Source organism: Cherax quadricarinatus, unplaced genomic scaffold, assembly GCF_038502225.1.
Source record: "Cherax quadricarinatus isolate ZL_2023a unplaced genomic scaffold, ASM3850222v1 Contig1551, whole genome shotgun sequence".
In the NCBI taxonomy this organism is placed as follows: domain Eukaryota; kingdom Metazoa; phylum Arthropoda; class Malacostraca; order Decapoda; family Parastacidae; genus Cherax; species Cherax quadricarinatus.
The window spans coordinates 17,648-34,452 of NW_027196577.1; the positions used below are offsets into that span (position 1 = coordinate 17,648).

General features: G+C 38.4%; 1 protein-coding gene across 1 annotated transcript; it reads left to right on the plus strand.

Annotated features, from left to right (window-relative positions):
* The first annotated feature begins 8,499 nt into the window (after window positions 1-8,499).
* On the plus strand, window positions 8,500-16,417 carry LOC128686961 (serine/threonine-protein phosphatase PP1-beta). Its single transcript, XM_070081041.1, has 6 exons — window positions 8,500-8,578; window positions 9,057-9,287; window positions 11,274-11,488; window positions 13,696-13,809; window positions 13,976-14,119; window positions 14,665-16,417. Exons 1-6 carry the CDS (start codon window positions 8,515-8,517, stop codon window positions 14,761-14,763), a joined length of 867 nt encoding a protein of 288 aa, XP_069937142.1. The 5' UTR covers window positions 8,500-8,514; the 3' UTR covers window positions 14,764-16,417.
* Window positions 16,418-16,805: the final 388 nt, after the last annotated feature.

Here is a 16,805-nt window from a genome sequence, read left to right on the forward strand (position 1 = left end):
CCGGACACTTATGGTGTTTTCTCTTAGTGTACCAATGGCGCCCCTACTTTTTATTGGGGGCATTTTGCATCGCCTGCCCAGTCTTTTACTTTCGTAGGGAGTGATTTCTGTGTGCAGATTTGGGACCATTCCTTCCAAGATTTTCCAAGTGTAGATTATGATATATCTCTCCCTCCTGCGTTCCAACGAGTACAAGTCAAGTGCTGCAAAGCGTTCCCAGTAGTTAAGGTGCTTGACAGAACTTATACGTGCAGTAAAGGATCTCTGTACACACTCTAGATCTGCGATTTCACCTGCTTTGAATGGAGATGTTAATGTACAGCAGTATTCCAGCCTAGAGAGAACAAGTGATTTGAAAAGGATCATCATGGGCTTGGCATCTCTCGTTTTGAAAGTTCTCATTATCCATCCTATCATTTTCTTTGCACGTGCGATCGTGGCACTGTTGTGATCCTTGAAAGTGAGATCCTCAGACATTACTACTCCCAGGTCCCTTACATTATTTTTCCGGTCTATTGTATGGCCGGAGTCAGTAGTATACTCTGTTCTAGTTATTATCTCCTCCAGTTTTCCATAACGGAGTAGTTGGAATTTGTCCTCATTGAACATCATATTGTTTACCGTTGCCCACTGGAAAACTTTGTTTATATCTTCTTGGAGGTTAACCGCGTCCTCAGCAGATGACAGCCTCATGCAGATCCTAGTATCATCCGCAAAGGATGATACGGTGCTGTGGTGTATATCTCTGTTTGTCTGATATGAGGATAAGGAATAAGATGGGGGCGAGTACTGTACTGTGGGGTAAATGATAATGTGGGGGGGGGGCGTCGATTGAATTTTGTATAGGAAGAGGTTTGGTAATAGGTAATACATTTTTAAAGAGGATAAAATTGGTTCACAAATGTTTGACACATTGTACACTATACCTTATGACCACCATTGCACACAAGATATTGCTTGTCGTAGGTCACTATAAGCCAGTTTCGTTGGTACTAGGACTGCCACAAAAACATCAGACCCTACTAACGGTATAGGACCCCTCAAGGAAGGTTCCTTGTTGTTGGTGAGGGGCTCTTGATTTAGGGAATTGGATCTGTGCTCCAGTTCCCCGAATTAAGCCTGAATGCCTTCCACATCCCTCCCAGGCGCTGTATAATCCTCCGGGTTTAGCGCTTCCCCCTTGATTATAATAATAATACTAATGGTATATTTTTTTTCTTAGGACTATAATATTGAGATTAATAATGTATATACTTTGCAGGTAAGCAGTGTAAGCCCTGTTGCTATCATTGTAGTATTAAAATGTTTCTTCTCCGAGTTCTGTTAACCAGAGCTCTTGTTCTTTCTGTTTCCAGTTATATTTAGTTTGATGACAAAAGTGTCATACACTAGAACACTAATTAAAAAATGTTAATATTCATCTCTTTAGAGGAAAGTTCAAGCTAACTAAATGAAATGACGAATCATTCGATCATTAACGATATCTGTGATCTTGAGATTGTATCTACATTTTGCATTACTTGGTAAAATTACTGTTAGTGAAATTGTAGTCTATGAAATGGCACAATGATTTCATTTTAATGATAATGGAACTAAGATTGTATCTACATTGACATAAGATGTCACTTTACCTAGTGGGTTTTGATACTCTGACCGCGGGTTCAAACCCCACCCGTGACCTATGCAAGCCTTTATATATGCCTTTCCTCTCGTAGGGTGAGTATGGGGTACTCAAGCTGCCGCTTGGACGGCTAAACCTTTGATATACCTTTGACGGGTTTAAAGAATTTAGCTACTTCCGCAGCACGGTCCTGGGACAGGCTTGTCTGATATTTGCCTGGTCAACCAGGCCGTTGCTGTTTAGCGGAAGTACTTGTTCAGTTTCCTCTTGAAGATATCTACACTTGCTCTGGCAGTGTTTGATATTTTCTGGCAAGACGTTAAAATAGTCTAGGCCCACGGATGTTGACAGTGCTCTTACTGTGCCCACGGCTTCCCTGTTGAGCTCAGGGTTTATTCTGTATTAAAGGGTCTATACATTAAACTACAACAGCTATTTTTCCCGAACACAGTATTAATGTTTAATCATCCTGAAGCTCCCTTGTGTCCTCTTCCCAATTTTCCGTTAATTATTGTGCCAGCTTTTGTGTGGATAGCAGGTGCTGATATAAGACTTGAGTTTTTGTCGTGTGCTGTAGCATAGTGTTGAATGAAATAATAAAAACCGATGTTGTGTTAAAGGAAAGTCTTTTGTGACCTAGTCTGTCAGTTCTAAAGTTAGATGTCTAGCGGGAACAGTGTTTGTGGGCGAGGTGGTAGACTACTAGGGGCAGGTTGTAGGGTTTGGCAAACACCTGCACGCTTGCTTCATTAAACCATCTGGTTCTCTTCAACACCCGTTCAATATTTCTCTCTAATTCTCTTGAGCATAGAAAGAGACTTGCATGTAAAATTTGACACAACTCCTTTCGGCTCTTCACGCCAGGAACCGAAGGAATTGCATAATATAGCAAACAGTGCTTATGTTATTACAATTACCACAAGATAATGGCGGCGTTATTACACAGTATAGTAAATAATGCCCAGATGTGATATAATGAAATGAAGATGGTATGCTGCTCCATCCGTCTTTTCAGGAAGCCGAGTCAGGCATCTGTGGTAGCCAGGCTCAGGCGTCCTTGGCTGGTAACATACGTGTATTGGTGAGAGATAACGAGCGTGTGGCTCTTATGTGCCAACCCCACTACCACTCTAACTTACCGCCTTGCCTGCCTCTGGTCAATACTGTCGAGTTCAAGGCAGTATTTGGTGGTAAGCCTGGGATGGTTATGCTATATGATCCCCTAATGGTTCTTTTAAGGAAATATTACAGAAATATTTGAAAGTCTAGTATAGATAAAAGTATACTGAATGGCAATAGTTAAAGATTTACCTGCCATATTACATGATAAAGAATTGAGACACTTGTGCAACATATGGGAATCTTTATTGGAGAAACGTTTCGCCACACAGTGGCTTCATCAGTCCAATACCAAGTATAAATGGGTAAGGAGAGGAGGAGTTTGAGGTGTTCAGTCCCTCAGCCTGAGGGACTGAACACCTCAAACTACTCCTCTCCTTACCCATTTATACTTTGCATTGGACTGATGAAGCCACTGTGGCGAAACGTTTCTTCAATAAAGATTCCCATATGGTGCATAAATCTCAATTCTTCAACTTGTCGGTTTTCAAAACCATTCATCACATAAATGATAAAGGCCACTGTGTAGGCGAAACTGTCAATAGAGGATTGCAGTATACTACATATTTTTTTTTTCCGGAGAGCAGCACTCTAGAGGTACAAGTGATGATTAACACAGACAAGTACGTACCAGTCCTTCCAAAGTGCAAAACGTTTAATAGACTTTTTTTTTTTTTCCTCTCAATTTTCCCAACGTTAGTTATTTGGTGGGGTCGTGTCGAAGCTCTTGGCTAGGCCCCCCTTGATGTTCATTGTAAAAGAAGCTTAAAGGTTAAAATTTAACGTTGAAGGTCACACTGACGCAAGTTTTAATTTTAAGTTAGTGCATGTGACTTGTGTATAAAAATACCTGAACCTCATGCCTGACATTGCTGCTAGAATAGTTTACACGCGTGAGATGAATTAAATTATATTAAATGCTATGGAGCTCACATTGGGTTTTTAAACTATTAAATATACTACATGAACATTCTCAGCTATATATTTGAAAAAAGTTAAGTGTTGTATTTTCTAATTAGGATGCGTGGTTGTAGTTCCAGGAAGACGCTTTGGCCATCAAGGGCACACAAAAGTGTTGGAACTTCCCCACCCATCATTGTTTTTCTCTTCGTATGCTTAAGGTGAAAGGTATTAGTAATCGTAGGAGAGGGAGGTGGTTTCTTTTTTATATAGTTGTGGCTTGAGGCCATTCTTTTTTTCCCCCACATGTAGTCACATTGCTTGGCTACTCTATCTAAATTACATAGTGGGAACAAACGCTAGCCTGTTTCCCCTAGCATGGGCCATCACAGGATTTATTTTATGTATTAGGTAATGAAATCTGTAGCCAAAGTTTGCTGTCCACCTTGGGCACAGTAGCCATACGAATTTTAAAGGTGTCGTTCCAATGACACCGGAGGTGCAGATGTGGAGGACGGAAGAGCTTCGGGAGTGTTGGACGAGACGTTCAAGATTAATGGTGTTTCTAGAAAAAAAAATGGAATACTGTTTCCACGTATGAGGATTTGATAGTTTTCACTAAGTTCTCAACTAGTGGATTGATGCCTAAATGCCCTCCGATTTTCATTTCCATTCTCTGGGAAGTTCGTTATTAGTGACTTATTTGTATGGTAAATGGTTCCGGGAATCAAGAGTCGCTGCCCAATCTCTGGCCAGGCGTCTTACACTGAGAGGTTCCTTGACGCTAGTGAGGGGCTCTTGATCGAGGGAATTGGATCCGTGCTCCAGTTCCCAGAATACCTTCCACCCCCCCCCCCAGGCGCTGTATAAACTCTACGGGTTTAGCGTTCCCCCATGATTATAATAATTCTTACACTGGAAAGCAAATGTTACAGGAATAATAACTGTTAAGAAACAGTATTATCTGATTGCAAGTAAAAATTAGTATAGAACTTTATAATTTATGCCTACAAAGTGGCTTAAAAATTAGACACGTGAGCAAACATTTGGACATTTATTAGAAAACTTTTCGGTCTTGAGACCTTGATCACTAGAAGTGAAGATGATACCATGAGCGAAACGTTTAATAAACAGACCTAGTGTGTACTCTATTTTATAAACCAAGCAGAAACTGGCAAAGATTTATCAGTCATCTTAAATGTTTGAGACTAAGGAGAGACGGTAATCTTGCTAAAGTGTAAAACAAATAAAATATTTTACATAAACACAAGATGGTGGTTCCTCCCTGGATATTGGTCTATTAATAAAGCAATGAATTTTTAATAAATGTTTAAACATTGCGTTTGGTCAGCTCAAAAATAAATATAGCGTGTTTAATTCAGTGTATTTTTTTAAACATGGTAAATTATTATTTAACTCGTGGCTGTTGTAGATGAAATGAATCAGCTTTAAATTGTAGCAAGCTTGTTAGATTACTACACAGTATCGTAGTGGTGGGTCACGAGAGGTATTGACTATTAGCAGCCTCGCCTGAGGTTGCTCCAGCAAGCCACTGCTGTCACAAGCAGTGTTACCGGAATGTACCATCATATTAATGTTATACAGTACTGACAAAGTACTGTAGGATGTTCTATAAATAACCCACACATAGTAGCTTGTGACACGTTTCGATCCTATTTGAATTGTTAACTACTTAATGGTCTATATATATCAGACCGAAACATTGTCAGGTTTGTCTCCTATGTGCGGGTTATTTGCATGTTCCATTAACTGTATTGTGCCATTTTTTATTCTTTACCGTAAATGAATAAGAGTGCAGAGCCGTTGGTAATCTTATTGCTAAAACTTTTCACCTGCTCAGTAGACTGGCCAAATAGGTGACTATAATTTGAAGACAGCAGAAGCAGTGGAATGGAGAAGATATGGTTATTATCTCTGTCTTGAAGGTTTGAGGTTAACTGAGGGACTTACCTTTGTTGAATCTGTAGTTTTGAGAATGTTAAGGGAATAATCATATCTTCATCTTTCTGATGTTCCCAATTGTTATCCTTTGTATTCGATTGAAAAAACCTACCAAGTCTTGTTCATACAAGCCTCTGCTGCATATAAGGCATTTTTTAAGTTGACGTCCTCTGGGGTTGTAGGCTGCGATGCCCATTGATCGCAACACTGATAACTGATACTCAATTGTCTTATGATGTGTTAGCCAACTTGCAGTCCACCACTTCACGAATCTCTTATCTTGGTACGCTGTCTTGTGCTTAAACTAATGTGCAGTGCTCGTCATGGTAGCCATCAACCTTCACATCCCATATAAAGGAATTATTTAGAGGGTCGTACATAAGAACATAACGAAGGAACACTGCAGCAGGCCCACCGGAACAGTCAAGCTCTTGTCATTCATTATTAAAACATTGCAGTTTTTACTTGCTAGATCCATGCATTGTAACAGTGTTAGTCACTCGGTTATTACACTTATCCCCCCCCCCTACCTAGTTAAGTATGGAAGAGTAATCGCCAGAAATTTGTTACGCACATGGAAAAACACTGCGTATGTATACGCATATGTTTTAATCAGTTTAAAGGGTTCTTATTTGTTCCATATTTTACTATGTGAACATAATTTAAATTTTATATGGGTTGCAGCAGTGCACGAGTAACAAATTGGTAATTACTGCTTCGAAATGCGAAAGTTTCCGCATAGTTCATTTTTTGTGATTTCAGTAACGTATGCTAGTGGCTATTATACGTATGAAGAAAAAGTAACGGAAAGTTAAATCTACGATGGGAATAGGATTATGGTAGTAAGGGGTACGAGTGGAGGCGTTTGTGTGGGACGCTGGCAGCCACCAACCTAACTGTAATTTAACCAAAGGATGGCCGGGGGGGGGGGGGTTACTTGGGAAGATTGCTAGAACTGTGGGTGTTGTCAGGTCACTTTAAGTTGCTAGGTATTTTTTGTCTTGGAAGGCCGAAACTAGCCTGCCTAACTTCATATAGTTATTGACAGGAGTAGATTCATGGCCCCTGGCACGCCTCTTAACTACTGTCGACCAGCTTTACTGATTCCTGACCTATAGTACTTGATCAGTATTTGTACGTTTTTCAATAATTCTTGTTGCTCATTTTCACCCTTCCTTAGCCCCCTTGTATCCACTTAATACCCTGATTTTGTCTAGTACTGTGTTCATGTCTCATTAACACACTTTTTCTGTAGTATCCATGGATGTAGGTGTGCGCGCGTGTGCATATTCCTTGCCATACATTTGGAAGGGCGTAAGATTAAATTGTGTAAAAAAAAAAAAAAAAAAAAAAAATGTAATCTAAATAGCGTCTTTCCGTGATATATTAGTAGTAATTAAGCCTTGTTAAATGCTGGATAGGGTAACGTTATTCTTCACAACTCGGGTTTGTTTGGTAATTTTATACGAACAATAAGCAGTGGCATAGGTTTATTATGTAATTAATTCCGTATGACCAATACTGTGGTAAGCTGTACCTTACCACTGCAGATCTTTCGTTTAATGAAGGAATTAGATTGCCAGCAAAAGCACTTTATACGGGATAGAGTTCAGAGGTGATTGAGGTTTTGGTGACTCGTGTCAACAAAAGGCAACTGGCGGAGGTCGTCTTGGAAAGTATTATTGGATATTGAAAGACATTGATATGCTGACGCATCAGATAATGGTCATCATAGGTGAAGATTGTCTTGACTATTTTATAAAAAAAAAATAGCTTAATTATGAGTACGTAGTAATATTTGGCAATTTTAAAGGTTAATCTTGATAAACCAGAGTTAAATTAAATAATTTCTGTAAAAAATATTAAAGTAATTTTATGTTCAGTGCCCATTTCAACAAATTACTGCAATGTATAAAGTGAGGCATTGTTTAATTAATAAGGGTTACCAGAATATTCCAGAGGTCACCACCTCGCTGGTGCTTAGTCCTACATTAGGCTTCCTAATTAATGGCCTGATCAGACAGGCTGTTGGTGCTAGTCACACAGTCCAACATAGGCACCACAGCCTGGCAGATTAAGAGCCAACTTGTAATTTCCCCTTGAAGACAGCTAGTATTTCTTTTTTGTAGTATCTTTCCAAGTTGTATCCTTTCTTCTTAAACTGAAATCACCAAACAGCAGGATGTTTCAAGCTGGGTTTGAAAGCTTTTGAAGATAGTACCATATTTGATTTTCAGTAGTTGGTCTTAGAACTGCTGGAAAGCTGTGTCAAGACAGGTACAGTTCAGGACATTTATTGAAGGAAACAGTTTGCCATGAGTGACTTCACTCCTAATGAAGCTACTCTGGGCAACAAGTTCCTTTTTGATAATTGTCCTCAACTGCACATGTCCCTTTTTATTTTTTTTTTTTTTATGAAACATCTTGTCTTTATTACCATACCATTTACTTTGTTTGAAAGCTTTATCTGGTGGCTTTTATTCAAGCACTGCAATGACTAGATTTTATTTTTTTTTACTTCCAAAATGCCCATGTCATTGCTGGTGTGAATGGGGGTCGACTAATGCACGAGGGGTAGTCCTGCAGAATATCAGGTGTGGGGTGGGGGTTAAATGGACCTAGGGCGGCTCCCACACTTAAGATCAATACCCCCACCTGGGGTCTCTCCCCAGCTTTGTGGGATCCCCCCCTTCCCCTCCTTCATAATGATAAAACCACTGGCTGCTATAATGGTTGTGATGGTGGCTCTCCGGTGTACACCCTCACTTAAGTAATTCTTATTTACCTCTAATTGGTTTAAGGTTTTAATTCTCTACTCTGCCTAAGGCAGGCTTTCCTAGTGACAGCTTGATCATCTAGGCTATTGCTGCCCCCCTCAGATATGCCTGATCTGGGACTGGGCTACAGGAGCAATGGCCCTCAAAATTGTTTTTGTACTTGGACCCTCACATTGCAGTTTTTCTTTATCCACACATCGTAAGTTCCTCCGAATATTTTTATTTTGCATATTCTAATTGTGTGGATTCTTTTTTCATGCTCAGTGGCATCGGGTTCAGTTACTTTGGTCTCTCGAGTGCACTTCTCTTCACTTTCTTTCTGCTGGCAGTCTGGTTGCAAATCTTGCATCTTTTCTGAACATGCTTGATTTTGTGTGTGTGAGAGTTGTGGAGCGATGTAGAGAGAGATGGGTGGAGCTTTGCATTTGGCATTATTCAAGAGCATAGTCAAGTATGGCTGGGAGTAGAGATCTAATTCTAGTGGCTACCAAAGCCATTCAAAGGATATTCTCCCTACCACCCAGGACAAACAAACTGCTTTGTTTAAAAAAGCAATGAAAGATTTTAATGTGAATGGTATATAGTAAAAAAAAAAAATGCATACCCAGCACATACACAATTGTATTTAAATGTAATTTTGTATAATTTGTTATAGAACTGGTATACTTTTCTTTCAGGTGACATTCACGGACAGTATTACGATTTGTTGCGACTATTTGAGTATGGAGGATTTCCGCCAGAGTCAAACTACCTTTTCTTGGGAGACTACGTGGATCGTGGTAAACAGTCACTAGAGACTATATGTCTGCTACTGGCCTACAAAATAAAGTACCCAGAGAACTTCTTCCTTCTCAGAGGCAACCACGAGTGTGCCTCCATCAACAGAATCTATGGCTTCTATGACGAGTGTAAGTAATAACCTGTGGTTTTTTGTAGAGAGGGTAGCGTAGATACAGATGGCAGGTGGTGGTTTGCCAAATTGATCCACAAGAATTTTAAGATTTAATATTAAAACCTATGCATTGCTAATACCCATAATATTTTTGAGCATAATAGAGACGAGCTATTAAAATTAATTAGAGTACATTACAGTATTTTTAATTTTACCTACTGTATATATATCATTAGAAATGAGTTAACCGAGCAGAAGCTGTTGCCTAGTGCAGAACACGGTACTGTACATAATAGTAATTTTTTTTTTTTTTTAGTTGTGGTTTTAGAAAAGCAAATATTGGACCACTACCAAAATAGTTGCTGGTTTACTATTCAGCTGATTGGGGAAAATAAACTTAGAAGAGCACCTGCTATTGTTCAAATAGTAATCAAATAAGATTTTTGATGGAATGAAGGTCGAGGTACCTATTAATTTTGAGAACAAAATTAATAAGTAAAATTTAGAGACTTATCCTGTTGAAAGTAATATAAGATTGCTTATGGGAGTTCTGCAAGTGTTGCAAAGAAAGACACGGGTGTGCTGTAAGAAAGTCTTAAACTGTGTACCACTATACACAAATAACATGCACATAGAAGAGAGGAGCTTACGACGACGTCCTGCTCTACTTCTCATTAGTGTGACTTTGTAAATGGTCCAACTCGGACCGAAACGTCGTCGTAAGCTCCTCTCTTCTATGTGCGGGTTATTTGTGTATCATTCCAGTTATGGTATTGACTTTTTTTGTTTTGTGTACCACTAGACTAAGCCACAAGCTTGGAAAGCAGATAGGGGTTGAAGTGAAATTACACCAGTGGAGTACTTTTAGGATGGAAAACAATGTGATTACTGGTGGAAGTTTAGTAATCAGCTAGGATGAATGAGAGAACGAGGATGAAGGGAGTAAAAAGGCAAAAACACAGAATAGTAGCAAACATCAGAAAGAATGAAAGAACATGTAAAGTAAAAAGACCTAGGAATGATAATATGACTGGTTCCTGCAAGGATCACAAGTGTCATTGTCACAACTGCAAGGAAAATGATAGGCTGGATAACTAAACCTTCAAAACGAGAAGTGATACTCTTCAAGTCTCTTATCTCTAGGCTGGAGTACAGCTGTATTCTAACAACCCCATTCAAGGCAGCCCTGGAGAATGTGCCGAGAACCTTCACTAATTGCACAGATTCAGTCAGACACCTTAATTACTGGGAATTTTTGAAGTACCTCGATCTTCTCCATGGCACATAGGAGGTGCATTATAATCATCTGGAAAGTTCTAGTAGATTGGTCCCGGTTCTGCTTCCATAAATAGTTTACCATGAAAATAACGGGCTTGGCAAATTTGAAAAAAAAATAAAACAAAACGAAAAGCAGGGCAAAGTACACGGGGGGGGGGGGGGAGGCTATAAATATGAAGGGACCCTGTCTTCAACATCTTCCCTTCGTACATAAGAGCAATTGCCAAATAACCCCTGGCTGTCAAGAAAGAACTGGACAAGTTTCTCAGGTCAGTGGCTGATCCACTAAGCTGTGGTGCTTACGTTGTCCTTCATTTTGCTAGCACCAACAGCATAGTTGATAAAGCTGTTCACCTGGAGGCCTGCTCCAGGACCGGGCTGCAAGGGCATTGACCCTTCGAGAACACACCACATAGATTCCAGGTAAGTACTGGATCAGCCAGGTTGTGTAGGCCTGTGGATTGCAAGCAGACAAGTCTGGGCTTAGAGTAGACTGAGGAAAAATGCCTCAACTAGGTATGCCAGGTTGGGTGACATACCTGGTTATAAACTATTGGATGAGAATGTTTCAATTAGAAGAGTTAACTATACTAATATTTTTTATAACCATATACAGCTTGCCTTGTAACAAAATATTTTTGTGTATAGGTGAGTAACAGTTGATCTAGTATTAGCTATTTTAATTACCCTTCAGAATTGTTATTTCTTTCACTTTTTTCATCAGGCAAACGAAGATACAATATCAAATTATGGAAGACCTTCACAGACTGCTTCAACTGTTTACCAGTGGCAGCCATTGTTGATGAAAAGATCTTCTGCTGTCATGGTGGGCTTAGTCCTGACTTGCAAAGTATGGAACAGATTCGTCGCATAATGAGGCCTACTGATGTTCCCGACCAAGGTTTACTCTGTGATCTCTTATGGTCAGATCCAGACAAGGTAATATTTTGTTTAGTAATTCTGTATATGTATTTTGTACTTGCTTTCAACAAACTGGCCATATCCCACTGAGGCAGGGTGGCCCAAAAAGGAAAATGAGTTTCTCTTTTTAAATCTAGTAATTCATACAGGAGAAGGGGTTACTAGCCCCCTTGCTCTTGGCATTTTAGTCTCCTCTTACGACACGCATGCCTTGTGGAAGAATTCTGTTCCACTTCCCCATGGAGATGAGACATGACATCTCTCTGCTGCAATGTTCATGGCCCTTGCCTCTCGCCCAATATGTAATTGTTGGTACCACTGTACTCTGGTACATTTCCCTTTTTTTCTGCATAAATAAGTCGCTTTCCACAAATTCCTCAACACCACTCAACTTCCCACCACTTTTCATTTGTTCTATGATTGATTCATAAATCTATCTGCTGACATGTCTGCTCTCAAATATACAAATACATTCGCTTCTTCTTGTAACCTAATTTCGACCCGTTACCTAATCAGTAATCTTTCATTGACTCGTGTTTTTTTGCTACTTTCCCAACCTTTGTCTTCTCTGCGTTGAATTTTAATTTTCTCCTTTTTTACGTGCCCTTCCAGTGTCTTAACAGCCTTTGAAACTTCTTTTAAGAATCTCTCAAAAGAACTGTCATTGACAAAGAGCAACCATAACACCCCTCACATCGTATCAGATTCATAATCTTTGAGTGTCGCTTCTCTCCACGACACCCTAGCATTCGCGTTTTCAGCCCTCATCTATGACGTGTTAATATGGGTGATATCATGCATCCTGTCTGAGGCCTCCTTTTTACTGGAAAAATTGCCTTTTCTCCTACACACACACACACACACACACACACACACACACACACACTCACACTCACACACACACACACACACACACACACACACACACACACACACACACACACACACACACACACACACACACACACACACACACACACACACACACACACACACACACACACACACACACACACACACACACACACACACACACACACACACACACACACACCTAATCTGAGCCTTGCTGTCTGCATAAAAACTCAATACTGCTTTTAATAATCTTCCTGTTCTAAGCATTTGTTTCCATATCCACCTTAATATATATGCCTTTTCTAAATCTTTGCATGCAACAAAAGTTCTTTACTTTTATCTACTAGTAAGTATGGTTCTGTTCATTTGTGCTACAGTGTTAATGTCCAGATCTTCATGACAAAGTTCGTGGATTTCCTTTCCGTGACACATTTTGATATCACTTCGGTAAATGTCGATAAAACTGCTACCAAGAGAGCGTGAATGACCTCTGTGTTGTGGCAATATGTACTAACTGGTGCTGTAGCAGCAGCAGTTTTCACTCCCCTCTCCCCCCTCCCCCCTTTCCATCTTTCCCAACCATCAATAATTTCCTTGTCTCAGAACAGCTACTCAGTGTTTGTAATACTAAGTCATTGATTCCATATTGCTAGTATTGTAAAAGCAAAACATCATTAGTTAGGGACCTACTGTATTTATTTAAAATTAAAATGCTTATGGTATTTGCTTGATGTTGGCAATAGTTGTATGCCTGCATACCTAGTCACTAGTTGGCTTGGTGATTATTGTCTCTGGTCTGATCACTGACCAGGCATCCTGGACAGCTAGGCTGTTGTAGTTTTCTACATTCTGATATATCATCCCAGCTGATAAGAAATAAGTTAGAATTATTGAATTTAGTCTTGACAATGGGATTAGTTTGATATTTCTCATTATATTTGGAGGGAGGGTGTTCTCAACTCCACAATTTTGCCTGCTGTAAATGGAGATCTTATTATACAACAATATTGTGACTGCCTAGGAAATACAGGTGCTATAAAGATAATTTTTCCTGAAACCACTTTTCATTATTTTTTCTAAATAGTTACCCAGTAGGTCCTTTACAGTGTTCCTTTTATATATTTGTTTTCTATGACTTTCCAGCCCCTGTTATGCTAGTGTCTCGTTCTGTTATTAATCTTATTGTAATTAATTTTATACCATGCTTGTATGTATCAAAAATAATTTGATTTGATTGTATTAGCACAAATTTTGAGCCTAGTATTTTCCTGATTTAGGTTTTAGGTTTTTAGGTATTTAGGTTTTTCATGTTTGTTTGTAAAGTATAAGGTATACAGTGTAGATATTAGTCTTCTCTTTTTGCTTTGCAGGATACTATGGGATGGGGTGAAAATGATCGAGGGGTCTCCTTCACGTTCGGAGCAGAAGTTGTCGCCAAATTCCTTCACAAACATGACTTTGACCTAATTTGTCGTGCTCATCAGGTGTGTATGAAGTATTTTCCAATAAGAGTCTCTATTAGTTTTTAAACTTTAAAGCTTGTAATGTTTTCATTTTTCAGTATTTGAAAAATAATTAGAAAATTTTGAACTGGTTTTTTAAATTGGTTTAAATATTGTCCGTCGAGTTGAAAATTTTTTAATTTTGTAGGTTGTCGAAGATGGCTATGAGTTCTTCGCGAAACGACAGTTAGTTACACTTTTCTCGGCCCCAAACTATTGTGGAGAGTTTGATAATGCTGGAGCAATGATGTCGGTAGATGAGACACTCATGTGTTCTTTCCAGATACTTAAGGTAGGTAACTGTGTTTCATCTCTGTGGCATGGTAATTTGATTGATTTGCTGAAAATCTTAGATGTATTATGCATTGAATTAATCTTATACAGAATAATGGATTTTTTTTTTTTTTTTTTTTTTTTTTTAAGTAAATTTGATAGGTTATTTGGTTCCATAGATTTTCAACCTTTTGTTGTAATCCAGATAATCATAGTCATCACGAGCTTTTGTGGATTCCTGATATTAATGCACTGAATATTCTTTGTTTTTATACAGGTGTTTTACATAATTAAGAATTCATAATTTATACAAATATTGAAAAAAAGTTAGTTGAGAAAAATGTGGTCTAGTGGATGTGATTTATTCTCACTTAGCAAGAATGGTGTGCAGTGTGAAAATCATGAAATTTTTTTTTTTATGTAATCAGTTTAATTCACCATGAAACTTTAGTTTTTCAGTCATGTATACACAGACGTGTACGAGACAGCACTTTATAAAAGGGTATAATATGTTTGTGTGTGTGTGTGTTTTTAACTTTTATCTAAGTCTTTGCTTTTTAACAGCCTGCTGACAAAAAGAAGTTTCCCTATGGAGGATTGAATACAGGAAGACCCGTTACGCCACCAAGAGGAGCTGCCAATCAGAAAAACAAAAAGAAATAGGAGGCCTAGTGTTCCTATCAGACTTTAGGGCTGGCAATTTTGTATGTGGTCAGCCCTCGCTCATCCTGTCAGTTATATTCTTTAAGAAGAATATTATTTCCATTTAAGATATAGACAGATTTTTAATAACATTCATTTACTGTAAGAACGGGATAGGATGTCCCTGGATTAGTGAGGGGTGCAATCCTTTGCCTCCAAGGGCAAAATTAAGAAAATAGCAATTTAGAGTTCAGTTGCTATAATGCAGTGTCATTGTATTTAAATTGGTACAATAGCCCTAGTGGCTTGGAGAACTATTTTTTATTTATTTTTCCTAGAGGGTCATAGTGAAACTTTGAAAATCTAGGTAGGTTTTATCTATACTGATTGTGTAAGCCTGATATGTTTGTCAGAATTAAGAGCCTAAATTTCTTATCCTGTGGATGTGATTATAAATCATTGATAAATTTTGTTCATAATGTGGAGAAAGAAGAGTGCTTGACTTGCATTAATATATATTTCAAGTGTGTAAATAGCTATGGTATTTAATCGCGTATAAACATACCATTGTTCTTGTATAAAATGTAGGGCCCAAAGAAGACTAGAGTGAACGCAGCCTCGGAATAGTTAGCGGCTGCTCCATAGATTCATGTACAAATGTCCAGTTGCCGTAGTAGCAGGAGCATGAGCATCCGCGATGACTATTACTGTCATGTGAATCATCCAGAAAACCGAAGACCATTGCCAGTGGTATGTCAAGAGCCCAACCCCATGGATTATCATACTCTGGCAGGTGCAAGTGTCGTGGGATTTTCAGTTTAGAATGCACGGGCATTTCATGAATGCTTGCTTCACATCACATAAAAATGTTCATTACACACATTTTGACTTTAATATCATGGCAGAACTTTTCAGGCTATTACCATTGGGAATATCTTGATGTAAAAGTCTTTAAGCATCATAAATGTCCTTGAATTCTTGATGACAGTGCAAATGACAAGGATGCCAGTCGACCTACCACTGCATGCAGTCTGCCGGATCCTTGTTCCCAGATGCTCTGGAATACGAGCATTGTGGTGGAAATTCAATCTTTTCAGCATACATTCTCCTCTGGAATATATTTTTTATTATGTATGATTTGCTGGAACTATCATTTGTGATCAGTGGCAGTTCTCAGCTTTGTTTTGTGTAAAGTTTTATTTATGGCAAAACCTTAGGATGCCAAGACCCAAAGCTGAGAATTGGCAAGTGTTCTACTGGAACTACGTCAGCTGTTAATTTACTTGACATTTTTCTAGATATATCATTGTTAATTTTTTGTAATTATTTCTTCTATGAACTATCCTATACTTGTAAAGTTATACATTTACTGATGCTTCACTATCAGCATTCATCTCGGTCCTTCAAAGTGGGCTGGAAATGGCTCGTTTATCTCTGCACTTAACTATTTTACAGAGGTCATAAATTCCACTATTATAATTTGCAATAAAGGTTATCATAGATTGGTTAACTCTTGCTTTACATCTTGGCCATTTAGCTCTTAAACCACATCAGTTGTGAACTGTGACAAAGATAAGAGAACTTGGCCACAATTTGTAACTTACAATGAAAATCACTAGATCATATAACCAAATAATGGTTCACAAAACATAGGAAAATAAAAAGTGAAAAACAATTTTAGTGTTTTATTTTCATTTAGTGTTCCACAGCCACCACTGAAACTTGAGAAACTTGTCTGACCTATGTACTTTATTGCCCAAAGTATAAATTGTTTGTTCCAAGAAGAACTTGATGAATAGAAAATATTTGATAGATAATGAAAGTATAGAGGTAAAAATCTAAATTGATTGCATGTTTGAATCTTGTTAGTTGCTGTAGAAAATACTTTGTAGATGTTAGTCTTTAAAATGGTATAGCTATGTGCACTATTTGTAAAACAGCATTTAAATAATAGATTTACTGAATATCCAAATATTTGCTGAAATAAGTGATAGTTCTTGTATTTCAGCAGAGATTTTTTCCTAGCACATAAGCTGTTTTCCACCAAGGGAGGGCAACCCAAA

Excerpts from the sequence above, each read along its gene's own strand:
- LOC128686961 (XM_070081041.1), top strand. The coding sequence starts at position 8,515 with ATGGCCCTCAAAATTGTTTTTGTACTTGGACCCTCACATTGCAGTTTT. Across the intron at positions 8,579-9,056 it reads TTTTTCTTTATCCACACATC|GTGACATTCACGGACAGTAT; the intron begins GTAAGTTCCTCC and ends CTTTTCTTTCAG. Across the intron at positions 13,810-13,975 it reads TAATTTGTCGTGCTCATCAG|GTTGTCGAAGATGGCTATGA; the intron begins GTGTGTATGAAG and ends TTAATTTTGTAG.